The sequence below is a fragment of the Streptopelia decaocto genome (assembly GCF_964273445.1).
Source record: "Streptopelia decaocto genome assembly, chromosome: 5".
Lineage (NCBI taxonomy): Eukaryota > Metazoa > Chordata > Aves > Columbiformes > Columbidae > Streptopelia > Streptopelia decaocto.
Window position 1 is genome coordinate 53901066 of NC_138659.1, and position 18868 is coordinate 53919933.

Consider the following 18868-nt stretch of genomic DNA (forward strand, 5'->3'; position numbering starts at 1 on the left):
TCAAAGGAGCTCTCTCGATTTGATTGGCACTGCAGCTGGGGCTGCCCCATAGCACAGGGCAGCTATGGGATGCTGTGGGAAGCAGCAGTGGTTGAAACTGGCAAATCTTCTGTGGTTTTGGTAGAAGTCTATGTCCATTTGTTGCAGGAGTGGTTGCTCTTCCCAGTCTCTGGTTCGAAAGCTTACTAACTGTAGGGCAAACCAAAATAATACATACCTAGAGATGCTCAAAAGCATGTCAGCTATGTACATGAGCATCCCCTTACTCCTGAAGGGTCAGGCACACTGTTCTGCATATCAAAAAAAAGGATAGACGGATGGAATCACTGCCTTGGCTGGCTTAGGCATAGAATCATAGAACATCCTGAGTTGAAATGGACCCACAAGGATCATCGAGTCCAACTCCTGTCCCTGCATATGACAACCCCACAGTTCACACCATGTGCCTGAGGGCCTTGTCCAGTCTCTTCTTGAACACTGTCAGGCTTGGCACCATGACACCTCCCTGGGGACCCTATTCCAGTGCTCTACCACCCTCTGGGTGAAGAACCTTTTCGTAATGTCCAAACTAAAGCTCCTCTGGCACATCTTCCTGCCATTCCCTTGGGTTCTGTCATTGGTCGCCAAAGAGAAGAGGTCGGCGTCTGGCCCTCCTCCTCCCCTTGTGAGGAAGCTGTAGATCGCAAACTGTAGACTGGCTGGGGCTGCAGTCTAGCTTACATTAGGAACAGCAGTGGGTCCTGTGGGTGAATGGTTTATTTCAGGCTTCTGGAAATAAATAGAAGCACCACAAGGGAAATAAAAGTCTTCAAAGTAAAATTACTGGCTTGCTGTGCTTTTCCTTAGCAAGCTGTCTTTTGGCTGGACTGACCACTGGAATGTGTGTTGCCCAGCACTTCCACAGCAGATTTTTGGTGTTGTTTGATACATTTCCCTCTCCCAAGCCTATCTTTGTCTTTGAGTCAGACTACATTTTAATGCACAGTATAATGTACGGTGATGATTAACAGCTCTCCTGGTGTAATAACGTGGCAACTCCACAGTCTCAGCAGCACAGGTCTATCTGCAGAACCCATCTGTAACTCATAAACTGTGTTGGGGTGAAGACACTTTTTTTTTTTTTTCTTTAACAGTGAAGCACTACCTGGTGAAATGCCCCCAGAACAGGTAGGAGATTACATTTCTCTTTACTATAACCCAAGGCACTAATTCTGTCTTTGTTTCGCTATTTATGCTGAAGAAGATGAGTAATGTTTTGCAAAATACCTACAGGAGGATAAAGAGTCCTTGGTCCATGAGTCATGAATGTGCCTGCAAGCCAACATCTGCTGTGTGTGATATGAGAGATCTACCTGGGCTATCTAGCTATAGGTCCTGCAGGTGCTTCAGTGACAAACCTGTCCTCGAGGCTCTGAATTCCTCTCTGGAGAAGCCTGCTTTCATCCTGTGTGGCTTTCTAGGTTTTCCCAACACTTCACCAGATGGTAATTACTTAAACTATCCATGTACACAAACCACGTTACCCAGTGATTCCTGCACCCAGGAACAGAGAATGAGGCTCAAAAGCAGATTTTCTAGACACATAGTCTATTCCCAGCTGAAGACTCCAAGTGATGGGAAAAATCCTACTTCTGCTGTAGTCCATTGAATACCAGTGGCTGCTAAAAGTTTTTGATTGTGGGCTGTGACAAAACTGATTTCCATCCCATGATCTTCCTGAGATATAAATTGTGCTGGAACTTCAGTAAACAACGAAAAAAAAAAAAGTGACAGAAGTATTTTACAAACAAAAAATATTAAAGAGCAATTCCTTATAACAACACACAAGAACAGCTGTTTCCCAGTTTCCACTGACCAAAACCATGTGTTTCTAGCCTTGTAGTTTAAATCCAGTACCATTTGGTATCACAGATACTATTTCTCTTAGTATCGTTTTAGATACTATGAGATTCAATGCCAAGCATAGCATATCTTAGATCTTCAACTAGTGCAATTTTTAGTGCATTCTCATGGGATTATCACTGTGTTCAATCTAACCAGTACTCGGATGTAAGTGAAGTCACAACAAAGCAACAAAGTTCAGGAGAGGTCGGTACAAACTGAAACTTTCATGTTATTCATGGAAAGATCTTTGTTCTGTGACCCTGACCAGCTATTGCACCACACCAAAAATTTACAGAGACAGCTCAGCAGTTTTAATTTTTCCATGAATGTTTTCTCTTTCTCCTTTTTTATTAGCTGCTGGGACAAAGCTGGAATTACAAAAACAACAACAACAACGAAAAATGGAGCAGAGCAGTCAGATAAAAAGACTCATAATACACAATATGCCTTTCTGGGCATACATGATGTGGTAGTGATACTACTGCAAACACTAAACTTAGTAGGCTGAATAGCAGGGAGAAAAAAAGCCAAAATGATTTCTTCACTGTAAAACAGAATCTTTGGAAGTGGAAGAAATACATGACTATATGGATAAAAATGAAGTTTCTTGTATTTCAGAATGGCAAGTTATGCTAATAAAAGCCCTGATCCCACAAATGCATGTCTAAAGTGCATTGACTTCAGGGCTTTAAAATTAAACAGCTGTGAGAGTGTTACCAGTATTATAATTTTGGCTGTGTTTCACACATGGTACCATTTATTTTCCACCCATTGCTGAAAACACAAACCATTAATTCCTTTGAAATCACTTCTCTTCACCTGTGCATTCCTTGTCTTGCAACTTAATTCAACATATTTAGACCCAAAACCCAGTGTCTAAATTTCCATTAGGTCAAACTAAAGAACTAATTTGCATGAGATTCTTGGCAGCCAAAATAACTACACTGTGCAAAACTCAGGCTTGATTAGAGAGGCTCGTCTTCAACTCCCTTAGTGATATTTCAAACCCAGAGCAGAATCCAGTTTCAAAATTACATTAATAGTCCAGTCTCTAAGAAATGTCTGTACTCCCACTGCAGTAATAGCTAAGCATCTTACAGTTTTTCATGTCTTGGCATCATAATGGTGTTTTTACTTAATTGGAATCTGAAACACAAAGGGCTAAGTGATTTGCCCCAGGTCTCACAAAATGGCCTTGGTAGAAAACGAAATCCAGGTTTTCTGAGTAGAGCAAAGCAAATGTTTGGGTTTTGGTTTGCTACTTGACCAATAAAACATTAAGGAAAAAAATGAGTTAACCAAAACCCAGTTCTTTCCCACATTTTAAAAATAAATACCTAAATAAAAAGTACAGTTATTTTGGGTTTTACAAACCACCTAATTCCATTTTCTGGGGTTTTATTTTCTTTAAATATCCTCCTTCTTATTATCCTCCTTGTTATTAGCTCACTTCGTCTGATTTCAGATCCAGAAACCCCCAGGAGGTGTAGCTTTCAAAACAGGAACTATTTTTTTTCTGTCTTTTATTTATTTGCTTTGGCTTCAACTCTCCAGTCCTTCAGTGATTACTTTTCTGGAGATGAATCATTTGGGGTGAAAAAAGTGTTCACCTCAGAAAGCTGTCCATCTCACACCTTGGTTCCATGGTGCAGATCTAATGGTATAGGAGCAAATTCTGCCATGTTGAGCCAGAGTCAAAAGTACCCAGGCCTCCCCTGGCACCTTCTCACCAGATCCCCTGTTTGGAAAACATCAAAGCAGCTCTCGGTTCACTGGGGTGAATGTTTTGTCATCCCCCTGCTGACAAGAGGGAATAGTTGACCTATGCAACCACAGTAAAAGTCACATATCCTTGACTCTAATAAGGACAGTAAAGCCCAAAATTGCAGCAGTTTGCCAGGTCTTGGGACAGTATGTTCCAGAAATACCAGTCACAACCTCCAGGGAAACTGTGGTCCTGGTGCCATGATTGTTAAACACCTTCCACAGGTTTTAGCCCCAAACTCCCGTCTTTTTCTTGCTCTCTAAAGACTCATCAGATCCTTCAAGAAATGCACAATGTGACACTGTTGAAATGGAAGCCAGGAGGCTGGAGGAGGAGCTGGAGTGAGATAAAAAACCAACTTTCATTTTAAACATTGAACAAGGCAAGCTCACAAAGAGACAGTGTTTGGGAGCCAAGGAGTCCTTTCTGAGCCTCCTTGTTTGGTTTGAGGAGCTCAGTTCTAAGACAGCAAGTACAGTTATTGTATCTCTCAGAATTAGTTAACCCTGTGTGGCCTTGGCATTTAAAAGAAAATTGTAAACTACGAATACGTTTCTCTGTAGCTTCGCTTTTTCAGTGGCAAAGCAAGAATAATAACGCAATTAATTGACACTAAGCCTTTTCATATATTGTGCTTAAAGTATCTGTATCAGAATGATAGTATTTTTAAGCTATACATCTGCCTTAATGACCCTGGATTATTAAAATGAAACACATTAAATATTCATTCTTGTCCTCATTTTTGTACTCTTTGCAGTTTGATGTGTTTGGGCACTGGACCTAGGCAGTACAGTTTTAAACAATTTAATGTTTTGATTTTAACGTAGAAACAAATGGCTATTGTGGGATAGGTTCACAATAGTGCAGGCATATATTTTTAATAGAAATCTCAGTTTACACAATTGATGTGATTTATTTATAAATCTTGCAAATATTTTACCTTTCAAACACTTTAAAAGAAGTTTGGCAGCAAAAATACGTTTTGGACCGAGTACATGGAACCAAACTCAGGAAAAATCAGAAAACCAGAGGTTTTTTTGTAATCTCCACAAGTGTAAATCCATAGTGATTTTACCAATGGTAGTGACATTCATTTGGATTAACAGCTATGTAAAATTATAATGTCTATTATTTTGTTATTCTTGTGTGGGCAATAGCTGAGACATCATAACTTTCATTAGGACTTTGGCCCACTTTGACTATTTTATTTGATTAATATAATGTTTCATTATGCAAAAGAACCTGGAGAGGAACAACAACTTGGGACAGTCCAAACACAGAAGCCCTTTAGGACAGGAATCTGTTTATAATGTAACTTGTACTCTTTCCTCATACCTATTAGAGCTTTTTCAGCGTGGATCTACTGGAGAATGCAAAGTGGTCAAGAGTCTGGGGCACTATTTCTCCATTTTATGTGCACTGACCACACCAGCCTCCTTTAAAAAGCTGTTTTTTTCAAGTGTGGGTTTGTGAACTGTCTGAAGGCATGCTGCATGTCCTCCTGGCCACGCAGCCAGTCTTAGCCCAGAAACTGCACTGAAGATTTTGCTTTGCCAAATGCTTCATGAGTGAGCTTATGCAAATCACCTAACCCATCTGTGCCTCTTGCCCTCAAGGACAAAAGGGTACAGGCTCATCCTGGGTGCAGCAGTGGGGTCAGATATGTTTTTAAGGAACAGCTGCTATGAAATCAGTATTTTTTAAACCTGTCACTTTGCATTTTCTGTGCCAGGACAGATCAGAGCATTTCCAATCCCTGTAAGAGTTTTTTCATTATATTCCCAGGGCAAAATCCAAGTTTTTGAGCAGGGACTCTCACAAATGCAAGGTGATGTGTTTGCATGAACTCACTGGCACAAACTATCTTTCCCCCCATTGCCTTCACTTTTTCCTCACCTATGGGTCTCTGCTTTGCAGCTCTGGGGAGACAGTTACCAGTGTGACAAGCATGTCCCCTTTACAGCCCAAGAAGGTAAAGAAAAAGAAAGAGGAGCAGCCACCAACCATCCCAGCAAAAGGTATGAAAACAGAGGTGCAGAGGTATTTCAAATCCTGAGCACAGCCAAAGAGAGACAGCAGAGCAAGGGATTTCAGGACTTCTGCACTTCTCTGCTGACTCTGCCTGGGAGATGACCTGTGCTCGCACCCATCGGTGGAGGCTGAAATGGCCCATGCCTGCAGCTGGGACCAGGCTCTCACCTCCCTGTAGCTTTAGCTGTTGAAAAGCTGCTCACCAAGTCCAGGCAAGTGGTCTCAGCTCCCACTAGTCAGAGGAGAGAGAGGAACCTCTGAAGGAATATTCACCCTGCTCAAACAGAAGGTTACAGTCAGGCAAGATGAAGCCATGTTGGGGATAGATTGACAGAAGCCACCACATTGTACTCTTAAAATTGCAGGTGCACTTGAGAAGCTGAGCAAGCTGAGCAAATAAAGGTCAGCCTCTGGGAAACCTCACTTTTGAAGAGGATTTGCTATTGCTTCCAGGGTCAATCATGCAAACTCTTGGGCATACTTTCCAGATGCTACTGCCAGTGCTGAGCCACTGGGAGAGAGAAGGGAAAGGACTGGAAAGTTTACTGTGTGTTTGATGACAAGATCTCAAGATGTGTATTTGCCCTGGCTTCTGCACACTAACAGCATGTTTTGCATATCAGATTCTTTAATCTTATGAATTTTTCTAATCCATAAGCCTTATGATTCATTGTAAAATATGCTACCTGAAATGCAGTTGAAGTCTGGTATGAGCACATGTATTTGCTCCTAATCCGCTATTAATATATAATCTATAAATTCCTAACAATTATACTAAAAATGCCTGTGAATTATGATAATATGAAATGATCCCTTAATATTTATTTCCATAGCTCCAATAGCCAATAATTTTCCTAAGCCCAAGCTCTTGAAACCTCAAAGAAAATTGATCCTGGTAAGTAATTTTCTATGACATTATTTTCTCTACATTCTTCTTTCTCAATACAATTGCTGTAATGTTGCCAGAACTCTAGATTCAGAAACTATAAATTGCCTTAAAGATCATATAAGTCCTTTTTTTCTAAGTAATACTTTTTCAAGTGATGAATTGTCTTGGCTCTTTTCATTTGAGCATTAGGTTACACTGGATTATGTTTTCCAGCTTTCTAGTGGTCATCATGTCTACAAATTTAGCCTGTTCTTAAATGAAACCGGCTATTGATTCTCACATGCTCCTGGCAGCTGATGCTTTGGAAAAAATACCAGTTACTGACAGAATCACAACCACAGTGGTCACACTGCTTTTGAGACTTTTCAAGTCAGAAATAGGGGACCAGTTTCTGCCCTACAGAGATGTAAGTTGGGAATAACTAAAGTTGCAGGAATGAGATGTATGTAGATAGCTCATACTAAGGAAAAGAAAAACTCACATGGCAATTTCTGTTGAATATGAGTTCCTGTATGAAAAAAACTCCTGTGGATATTCTCCAGACAAATCAAATAGATGGAGAGATGTTTCTCTGCTTTAATAACAAAGCCATACCAGGACAAGACATCCAGGTATAATGGAGTTTTATACCAACTATTTTCAGCTGCCTGTATAAAGAGGATGGTCTGTTAGGTTCCCTATATATTCAATAGAAAGAGAGATGAGTTAGAATAGGAACCTGATGCTCCTACTAGTTTGGACTAGATGCTTTGAATTGCCTTTTGGGAATCCTTTCTCCCTTCTCTGGTTATAGAGAGATCCCAGGGTGACTAATTCCCTAACTTAGGTAAAGGTGAGTGCCCAAAGTCAGGCTATGTGAATAACCCAAATCCCTCTGTGATGGCTTCACTTTCAGATAAGGATTAGAACTGGGAACCTTCCCACCAATTGTCAGTAAATATTCCATGCCCTTTTAAGTATGGTCAGGGTACAACCAAGGATACCTGGACATAATGCCAGGTGACTTCAGAACAGCTCAGCTTTAGCTTAGGCCAACTACTTCTACATTTATACAGTCCTAAAATTACATTTGGGCCTTTGGAGGCAACCACAAGGCTGATGTGGCCCCCTGTGAAAATGAGTTTGACACCCTTGTCTTAGGCAACACTGCTGCGTGGGTATGGAGCTCACCACTCCTCTGCGGGTCCTGCAGGGATTGCACCTTGGCCAGGGTCTGCTCATTCAGGCCAGGTTTCAGTAGAAGAGAAAGTGGAGTTTTAAAAGTCCATGAAGAAAATCTCATATCTATGTAGGTAATTGTGTCCAGCCAAAGCTATAATGAGGGGACAAAAAGAGATGAGACCACTCAGCATCAGGGGATGACAGTCACACTTTGCTGCACACACTGCGCTATTCACTGTGCCCAGTCATGCAGCTACATCAGAAGTAGTCTTCAGCCCTCCAAGGAAAAGCTCTCATGGGTTAAAGCACTCAGACTCTTCCTGCAGGTCAATAAAGCACATCAACACATGCTGAACTTGAAGTAAATCTGTCTCCAGATGCTATTTTTTTTCTAGAATAAATCCAAGGATATGGGCCACAAATAGCTGTTGTCTCTTCCCTTCCTGCTATGCAAATCCAGTCAAGGTTTAAATCCTTTGCAGGTGAACAGGAATAAAGCCTTTCCAAACAATGAAATCAGCTTTGTCTTCCCTAGCATGACAGAGGATCTGCATGCTGTGTGCATCCAGCAGCCTCAGTTTTAATGCCTTGCTGTCAGACTTGAGTCTGGCTCTGCTCTTCTGCCTTTCATATTTCACCTCAGAGTGCACCTGGAGAGACATTGCAGCCTGCAGAAAACACAAAATCTATGGATGTGAGTTAGTTTTAAGTCAAAAAGTAAGCTAACAAATATTATCCAAACAATCTGCAAGACCCAAACTCATCTAGCACTTCTTTAAAGGGCAAAGTAAACTAAAGCCAAGTTGGTCTATAAGCCACATTCAGAAGCTGGGCAAGACGCCCCCTAGAGCTGTTGCTCATTTCTGCTGCTTTTGCCTCCCTTTATAACAAAGTTAGTTAAACTCCTCTATGTTTTAGTATTCTCAGAATTTTTTTTTTCTGCTTTTAAATTATTTTCAGCGAGGAAACTAAAGTAATTGAAGTGAAAGAAGTTTCAACAAAGATACAAAATGATAATAATTACAGAGAAAAAGACATCCAATTCATCTAAATGAAACATTTAATTGATTTTCAGCATACTTGCTGTCCCATTTTTTCAATTGTCAAAAATTTCTTGGATTTTAAGTTTTCAGTCTGCTTTGGGGCAGAAAAATACTACTGTCGTCTTGCCAAATCTCTGCAGGATAAAAGAATTTTTTCTTTCCAACTGTAATAATTGCACAGCTGGTGTCTGCACTGGGTCTTTTTTCACTGGTGGCACATAGTTAGTAGGTAATTGTCACCATGAAGACAGACTCAGACTTCTTCAGCAGCTTCCCTGTGCAACCCAAGGAAGGTACCACACTGGGGCACCAAGAGAATATTCTAGAAAACCAAAGCAAACAAGCTAGAGTATAAGAAAACATTACAAAATAATTCCAGTGTTTTGGGAAATTTTTTGTAATAACCTAAATACCAGCAAAATTATTTCCAGAGGACATGTGTTTCTGGTTTCTTGAAAGATGTTTATAATAAGCTAGAGTATTTCTTTTGTTAACATGCTAGAGTGGGTTGCAGTATAATTTTACAAGAATACAATAACCTGGATAAAATATGGACATAATCTTGATGAAAATTAAAAAAAAAAAAAAAGAGAGAGAGAGAAAGCCTAATATCATGTTCAATTGCACAGCCTTGAGTAAAGCCTTTAAAAAAAGTCTGCTTAAGTCATATTGCTTTTGCTTTAGCCCGAATAACAATTCTATGCTCCCCTTGTTGCAAAAATATTCCCCGTCAGTGTCATTCTCTATTAGCATCAATGAGAAATGTGTACAGATCAAAGGAAGTAGAGATACTGAAATGCAAAAAGGGATGTTTTTTTATAGCATGCAAGAAGCACAGAGAGTCATTAAGAAGCAGAAAATTCTGGGGGCCCACAAATTCTGCTCTCTAAGGGCTGTTCTGCTACAGCCTTAAGTACTTAGCCCGTTGAGTTGGTAGACATAAATCTTACACTTCCTCAACCAAATTTTCTGGTAAGCCTTTGATTGCCTCCTAGAGATTAGTTGTCATAGCCCAAGAGTGTCAGTTATAGAACATCATCTAAATGAAAAGGTTTCGATGTCTTTTCATGAAGGTTTGCACCACCAAGCTTATGAGCTCCTGTGTGATTCACTGGAGCAAATGGAAAGGATGTGACTTCAGGCTAGACCAAATTCTGCAGTTTTTACTTACGCACAATTTTTGTTGACTTCATGGTTTTCACACTAAATTTTAAAGGGAGGAATACCTGCACAGATAAGACAGCAATCTTCTTCATTCTGCTGTTGATTTATACGGCTTCTACTAACATAAGTAATCAGGTAGATACATCCTATATTACAAATTATTCCCTTGGTCTTAGTTCTTCAAACACATTGTACGTGTACAGCATGCCATATGTAAGAGTTAGCTTCTGCCATTCCTACACTGACTAACTGCTTGACTGGAGTGTATCTGGCTTCTCTTGTTACCCATTACAGGACACATATTGGTCCTGTGTGACTTCTGAAGCAGAATGACCATAGCTGAGCTATTTAAGAGAAGCATCCTTCTATCTGCAGCTCATACAACATAGACAGCATTATTTATTTGATCACTAGTGACTTGGCACTGTATGATCGCTGAGATTTTCTTTTGATAATGATGATGTAAAAGCTACTTGAGAAACAGGCAGGGCTTATGGTTACCCAAGACTGAGGGAAATTTCTGGAAGTCATTTTATTAACTTTGAGTGAAAGCATAATATCACGCACTTGTTCTGCTTGCCTTCCTTTTTCAGGCACCACTTATATGCTTTATGCTGAGATTTGCAAAGCCAGCTCATACATCTATGTTCCCAGTTTTTACAGATGCAACAGAAATGAGTAGGTCAAGCTTACTCTGGTGCTTTGAAAATCCCATCCTTACTTACAGGCTGACAGTGCGCAAGTCAGGACAGTCCCTGCACTGAACGTGCTTACTCTGTAATGAGCAACATGTCTGAAAGTCTGGAATTCATAAGCGTTCAAAGGACAGCTTCCCTGCTTCTGCTGTGTCTAGAAGGCAGAAGGGTGTTGTTTGGAGCAGAAACTTCACATGGGTTTGACACGTGTGGAACTGGGAAGGCTGTGACTTGGTCTCATCATCTATATGTACTCTGCAAAGTCAAACTTTAAGTATTATACATTTAGCTGTTTTCTACATTGATGTATACTCTTGAATCAAACAATGAAGACAGGCACTCATAAAGTTTCCTTCACCTGAAAAATCCTTTTGACTTTTATGTTTCAAGAGTGCATTTCCCATTGTACAACAAATCAACCAGACGCACTGTATATCTGAAGCAGTGACCTTGGTGACCCTTTATGAAAGGGTCTAGATGTGCAACTGGATTATCTGCAGTCTAATTACCACATCAGAGCTGTGACATGTAAGGAACTGGTTTGGGGTTTTTTTATGCTGGGGAATTCATGCATTCTAAGTGATGCTCCAGCCTGCTGTCCTGCAGCTTCAGCCTCACATCAACCTGGAACCAAATTTACACATTGCAAGACTGTACCCAATGGACAGATTTTTTTCCACATCTTCTTTTTCAGCTTACAATTAAACACTATATCATTCAAACCAGTCTTATACCATACACATCAAGCTAGCTATAATTGAAAGGTAGGTTAGTCAGCTTTTTGCACAGCTAGTAGGATTCCTCATCAGTCTTAACCTGTCGGTACCATCAGCCCTTTCCTTGAGAAAGAAAAAGGAACTGAAATACATTTTTTCAGTAATTTGTGGATTCTGCATCTAGAAACAATCAAGTCTTCCATTCTCCTGGATGATTTTAAATGAAAAGCTATGCCACCCTCTGTTAGAAGAGTTGTTTCTTCTACAACATGTAACAATAGGTGATGATTTAAGTTGCCAGTTTCTTAAGGCATCATTGATCTCCACAGACTTCAAGTAAAATTGTTCATATGATAAACAAAGAAATGATGAACATTTTTTTTTTCAGTATCTCCTTAGGATGTGAGATTTTTATAGGATCATGAATATAATTTACACATTCAGGTTGGCACTCGGAACACAACATATTCAGAACTGCTGAGTTATGCCTACTTTCCCACTCGGATCACAGGTTGTTATCTCTACCCGCAAGAAGAAACAGTTTGTATAAATACATAAAATCTCTTGCCAAGACCTATGTGTTTACAAAATCCCACAGCAGATGATTTTTCTGTGACGACACATTTGGAGTAATCAAAGTGTCACCAGAAAACTGAAAACCTTTAACTACGTCCTTGGGCCTTTTTGAAGGATAAGAAATCAGCCATATTTCCAGTAATGTTTGTTTTGGATCTAAGAATATCTCTGCAACTGTAAAAGCAATCAAGCATTAGCAAAGGTGAGGATGCTCTTCCCCAAAAGCTGTTAAAACAGGCTGGACAAACCTCTGCCAAATATTTTTAATTTTGTTAGGAAGATGAACTAGTTCAGCCCTTAAAGTCACTACCTGCCCTAGATTTGTGGGATTCTGTTTCTTTATAATAAAATCATTCAACAGGACTTAGTAAATCATCTTTGTCCCTGAGTTAGTTGTCATAACTTCTGTGGGATTCAAGAGCAAAATTTAGATGTAACGCCGAAAGAGACTTCACAAGTTCTTGTAGATATTTTTTCCAGGGAGTCTGGGAAGTATTTTTTAACTCTAGGGATGAATAAATAGGCAACTTAGTGGAAAGAACCTGTCAACCTGTCCTTTTTAACTGATAGTGCCACTAAAAGTCATAATTCTTACTGTCCTTATTTTCCAATGTTGTATTTTTCAGCATTGGCACTGAGAGGACAATAGCTCCCTTGATATTTCAGCACTCTTACTGGCCAGCAGTTGCATTTCTAGGGGATAACTAACCTTGCAGACGTAGCTTCAATTTTTCATGAAGGTCTGCAGAAGTAATTTTTGAAGTTCCTCTTGTCCAGGGGAATCTCTGGCTTTCCTTCTGCAATCAAGACACTGACATTGGTAAACACCCAAAGCTCTAAAGAGAAAAAAGCATTTTCCCGATTCCTAAGTTACTACCTCGATGAGGGAGCCATCCCACTGAAGTCCGTAGGGTTTGAGTATAAGTGTTACCTATGGCCCTGAGGAACACTACTGATTCCAGCACAAGAAAGACCATACACTCCGGAGAGGGCAGTTTTCTAGTGTATATTAGAAAAATACGGCTATGCTACCATGCGCTGTCTCTCCCTGTCCTGGTAGCCCGGACAAGGGAGTTCCAGCCTGTCCACCAAATGTGCTGAATCTTCGCTTCAGTACACTCTTGCCTTCACATCTGTAGCTGACCCTCCAGTGATGGCCAAGCTGGCAGCCATACTCTATCCCCTCCCAGAGCTTCAAACAAGAGATACTTATGGAAAGGAGATATGCAGAGGATAAGATGGGCTAGCCTCTTTTCCTTAGGTTGCACACAGTATGCAGTTTCCTGCCTTCTGGGCATTCATGCAGAAAGAAGCAACGATCTGTCCATGTGGCCAGAGCCCATCCAATTGGCCTGAACAGTCCTTTATAGACACTTTGCGAGTGTGCTCAGGCAGTGACACAGGATGCTCCTGAGCTGTGTCATCTGAACAGTATCCACATTTTTCTTGTGGAGCTGAATATAAAACAGGATGTTCCTCAAATATGAAAGGGAAAAGGCCAAAAAGCCAGGTTTGGCCTTTGCAAGAGAAAGGAAGAGTAGTTCCAACATGTGCTTGCTAAGAAAGGGCTACATCATGGCATGGGGGCAGGGCTGCTTGCTTTGTGCTGTGGAGTATCCTGAAGAGAAGTGTAATTCCTAGAGACTGGATCAAACTTTGCCACCACCTCTTGACTCTGTTACCTTTCCCATTTGCATTTCCTACAGCATATCCCTGGCACCACCATGTGCACCAAATGGCACAGTGTGGCCAGTTCAGAGGTGGCAATTTGCCATGTACTGGCAATCAGACCAGTAAATGTATGCATAATTGGGAAGGTTTTATTCTTGCTGACCTAGTCCATTCACCCACGAGCACAGGGCATGCCAGTGAGGGTGGGGTTTCATTTTCAAGAGTTGCTGCAGGAAATCTGAGCTACTAAAAATATGAACTTCTGACCTAGAACTCGGGACATATGCTTCTTAAATCCAGAAAACTCAGAGGCAGAAATTCAGTTCTGTCTATAAACATAATTTTCTTGCCCTAGTTGCATGTTAATGTAATTTTGCATCATATCCCAAACAAAAATTCCATCACATGCTATCATATAGATGCTGAATTCCAAATGCAAATGTCTGCAGTAATAGTCACTAAAATACTTAGGACTGATGTGAACTTGGAAGTGAGCCCTTTTCTGCTTAATTTTTTATAGTAAATTAGAATCTGAGGATTTTTTTTTTTTTTTTAAATAAGAAATTCACATTCACCTTATCATCTTCAGGACCACTGATGCCTTCATGGAACAGTGAGACTGCAGCAGTCCATGAGTGCAAGCTAGCATTAGTTGTTTTTCCAGTCAAGTTAAATTTCTGAGGTCATTATTTGCTTCACACCTAATTACAAATTTGGATAAACGTGGTCTTAGTTTAAACTTTAAGAACTTTCAGTCTGACAGTGTTCACAATAAACACCCTTTACACTGCCATGAAACAAACCAGCTAAGCCTAGAAAGAGCAAAATTGACATTCTTGGTAATGATGACATAAAAGTCAGAATAATTTTCATTAAAAACCCAGCCCTGCTAGGTAATTTCTAGTACATTTACATCCTGGATAAACCAAATAAAAAGAAAACTATGCATATATAAACTTTAGTTTCTTTTAAATATTCAAATGATAGACCTTGCAGATTGTTTATTAAGAAAAATGTTCATATAATGAACTCTTCCATGTAGTCGCCCATGGGAAGCCCCGTGACTGGAATAAACTAAAATTAAACTGGAAGAAATCTGGAAGAGGAATCATTTTACATTTTCCAGAAGATATGCTGGAAAGTGATGAGTCTTCCTAATTTGTATTTCTGCAAAGTGTGTGAACCCAAGATGAGAAAAGAGAAATACAATATAAAGACTGTACCTAGAAATGTCACTTTGGATCAGAATTCTATTTGAAAAAATAATTTCAATATTACTTCAGAACAACAATGTAGTTTTGCAGGAAAGGATGTTGTAGTCATAGAAATCCCAATGGCCTCCTAAATGAAGAGCCAGGATAGAAAGAGAGAGGTGAGTGGCCAGTCATCCATTGTGTCTTCCTCTTCTACCTTTATATCAATCCCGCCTATAATATCAGTTATTATAGTCACACCATTGTTCCAAAAAGGAGGCGGTGGCAGAATTCCAGGTTTACACTGCCAAAACGCTATCCAATCCAAATGAGAGATGAAATTGTAGAATTGGTTTTCTTTCCCTGCCTGTTATTAAAAAAAAGAAAAAAGAAAAAAAAAGAAAAAAGAAAGTTTTTGGATAAACAAACCAGCAAGATTAAATTAAACATATGGTTGACAAATGAAGTACAGAAGAGCAAAAAACCCTGGCTACCAACACTACTTTGAAGTAGTGTTGGCTTTCATGCACTGTTATTACACATCCTTTGCTGAAAACTGTATACCCTTCACAATTTTGAACCTCCTGTGTGTTTCCTCATATTTTCAATCAAATTATTACATACTAGAAATATGCATAAGGGAAATTATTCTACACATTTTATGGTGTGCTGTTGCTTGTAACAGTAATTGAAGTACCTTTTCCACTTATGAAAGTACTAATTTTATTTGGTTTTATTGCTTTTCTAGATGCAATTATTTATTTAGTGTGTTTTGGCTTTATTAAATTATGTTTACTATAGGAACATCATAAAAATGTATGAAAGCAACACATCAGCCACTACTGCCCAATGACCTGTTTTGGGGAATCTAGTGTTATTTTTCATATCCAAACATAATAGAATAAAGTAAGAATAAAGAGATAATCTACACTGGAAAACAATGCAATTTTGAGATAATAAAATAAAACACCTGGCCAATATGATTTCATAAATCTTAGTTCTAAAATTTACATGAGCTGGGCGTTGGGTTGGCTATTTTAGGACATGCAGCATTTTCTAAATGGAAACATAACATGAAATACAATTAAACAGCAAAGGGGAAAGCATACACAGATTTAGTTTGCCCTGAGCATTTGATTTCTACAGAGCAATGAAAGTATTTCTGCTTTAAAAGATGCACTGGGTCAGTCTTAGGAAATGTAGTGCTTTACTCTGGCAGTGACCAATAGATTGTAAATTTCTATCAGATTCATTTTAGAAGGCTTTTCACATGCAGTATATCATTCTGCATTTAGGGTCTGAGGTGACACCCACTGAATTTGGCAGCGAAACTCCCAATACCTTCAAACAGAGACCAGATGTGCTGTCATACACTGAGAAAAAAACCTTCAACATTAGCTGGTGCTATTGTGATGTCCAGCCCAACTCAGCTCCCGTGTTTAGCCTCTGTACTACCTACTGAAGAGATGGACATATATAGTTTTGAAATCCCAAAATGAATCTTTTACATATCAAAAAAGGCAACTTAACAAACTTAAATATCTAGAAATTGAAGCTAACGCTCTCAGGATAGAAAGAAGGGAATTTTAAAATTTGTTAAGTATCAGAGCAATTCATCAAGAGCTTTTTCTAACAGGACAGGACAGAAGTCTTTCTAAGCACTGTGGTTTAGTTCAGTCCTAATACATGAGCAAAGAAATATGTGATTTTATTTCTATTGCATATAAGATCCACAGGAAGTCCATTTACCTCATTACACCAGGTAATTCAACAAAAGCAGGTAACCTGTGTAGTCAACGGTGCAGCATTTGACATCAAATGAGGACCAGAAGCTGAGATCAAATAGGACTACCTGTGCAAGAGGGGCACGAAGGGAAGACTGTGTGTGAATAATCAAATGCAAAGGTTACAGTCCTGCAGTTAGCCCCGCAGAAGGCTTTTACTCACGTGTACAGATCAACTGACTTCTATTACATCACTTGTAGCAGCAGCAGCTGCACAAAGTATTTCAGGATCAGATCTGCAGAGAAAAAAAGAAGATTAAACTAATGCTGGAAAAGTGTAAACTGATATACCCAGAGGTATACAATCTGAAATGCAGAGTGTGAGCAACTGTCAAGGCGAAGGGGAGGATTTCAGGGCAGTGCAAAAGACAGGAAGCAGGGGAGCACAGGGACTGATTGCAGAGGATATTAGATGTTTATCTTTTTAGCCAGAGGATAACATATTAATTACTCAAACACATGTCAAGGAAACAGGAATCATTTATGTTGAATCAGAAATGAATAAATAGCAGTAAATAAAGCATAAAGGAAACTCTTGGCATTAGAAAATGTCAGTTTTTTCATTATAACATTTAACTACTGTATGGAAAAATCTTGGTTTATGAGCTTAGAGTCAGTTTTCACTTTACAACTGGCAAAGACTTTTTTGGTCTCAGAGTTGCAACCTTCTCTCTTAGGTATAGTCTTGTGACTGCAACAATTTACATGGCTGGAATGGTTTTGGTTTGCTTTGTTTTAATTGTCCCATTTAGGCTTAAATTTGACAACTGTTATATTCAGCTAGAATGTGGTATCCAAGAAGATCAGAGAACAAATTCCCCAGTTGTTCACTTGCAAAGTGCTTTAGCACTTCACCCTTTTTCAGGGAGCACAGGCTTTAATCTTCCACAGGTGAAGTAAAATCCATTTCCAGTACTGGGGCTCCATATAGAATTCCACAGCAACTCTTGAGTTTGTCGCTACATTTTCTGAGGTGAATTTGATATGAACAACCCACACCCAACTAACAAGCCACACATGCAAAATAACAAGACACAAGAGTTGTGTCCTCTAAGGCACCACTCTGAGTTCTGGATGAAGTCCCCAATAGCAGTAGGCAACTCTTCTGTCATCCACATGAAATTTGTTCAGTAAATTTTCTTGATAATGTCTCTCTTAGCTAAGCTTTATAGTCTGAAGTATAAACCTCAACCAATACAGCAAATGGCTTTGCTGTTATGGCTTTTGTTTTAAACTCTGCACTCATCTATAGCATGAAAAAATTGACAAAATCCCATTGGAATGACAGTAGCTCAATTCTATCAATTTTTGCTTTCTTCTGCATATCTTTAATGCATTTTTTGGTTCTGTTAACAAACATAATGAGAGGTACTGTGAGTGGAGAAGTAACTGGTCCAAGGTTTACAGCTGGGAAGAAAATCTGCCATATATATTTAAAATCATGAATTGTGCAATAACTAAAATTAAATTGCGAAAATTAGGATTGAAGAAGCCAAACATTTTGCTAACGCGCATCTTTCAAATTTGCAATATCTGAGTTGTCCAATTAAAACATTAAGCATTTAAGAAACAAGGAGAAATTGGAAACGAAGCTGAAAATCCTACTATTTCTTGTTTCTTTTTTAATACTATTTTTATTTCATGTTCTATGAACTAAACTGATTAACAACAGAATAGAATTAACGTGTGAGGGAAGAAATATACCCTATTCTATAGAATATTTAAGGCTTCTTATACATTTAGTGGTAATGATATCATAACTGTAATTTGTTGGTTCTGTTTCCTAGCCGAAAATCACAGAGGAGAATTTAACGTACGCTGAACTTGAACTTATGAAGCCAATTCAGGAAGCCAAAGGCATTCCCAGTACAACAGTCTATGCACAGATACTCTTCGAGGAGAACAAGCTGTAATAGTTCATGCCTGTATAAATGTCCTTTGCCTGTGTTCTATTTAATTCTTGCTGTGTTGTTTATTTATAAAAATCATACAAATGTCCTTATTTTTTTACTTCCATTCATGCACTTCTATTTTTCTATGAGACTTTTAAACAAAATGTAGTTGAAAGCTATCATAGAAAAAGCAGCTGGTCTACAACTGACATCCCAGAGACACCCTTCATAGTGTTCAGCCCCCCTGTTTAAAATGGACTGAAGTTCTACCTGGGACATTTTCAATACTGAACATTATTCTATCTTTGAAGCCAATGTGACTTGTCCAGCTTCAAATATTGACATCTCAGCAAGCCTCAGAAGTACTAGTGGCATGATCCATGCATATCAGCCTGCTTCTGAAG

At 39.2% G+C, this 18868-nt stretch overlaps 1 protein-coding gene across 1 annotated transcript in view; it reads left to right on the forward strand.

Moving 5' to 3' along the window:
* VSTM4 (V-set and transmembrane domain containing 4) overlaps window positions 1-18524 on the forward strand; it is a 36534-nt gene extending 18010 nt beyond the window's left edge. The window contains exons 5-8 of the mRNA XM_082053579.1: window positions 1134-1167; window positions 5567-5667; window positions 6514-6575; window positions 18360-18524. Of these exons, the coding sequence (XP_081909705.1) occupies window positions 1134-1167; window positions 5567-5667; window positions 6514-6575; window positions 18360-18485 (323 nt within the window). The 3' untranslated portion in view covers window positions 18486-18524. The remainder of the gene's footprint in view (window positions 1-1133; window positions 1168-5566; window positions 5668-6513; window positions 6576-18359) is intronic.
* The last annotated feature ends 344 nt before the right edge of the window (window positions 18525-18868 follow it).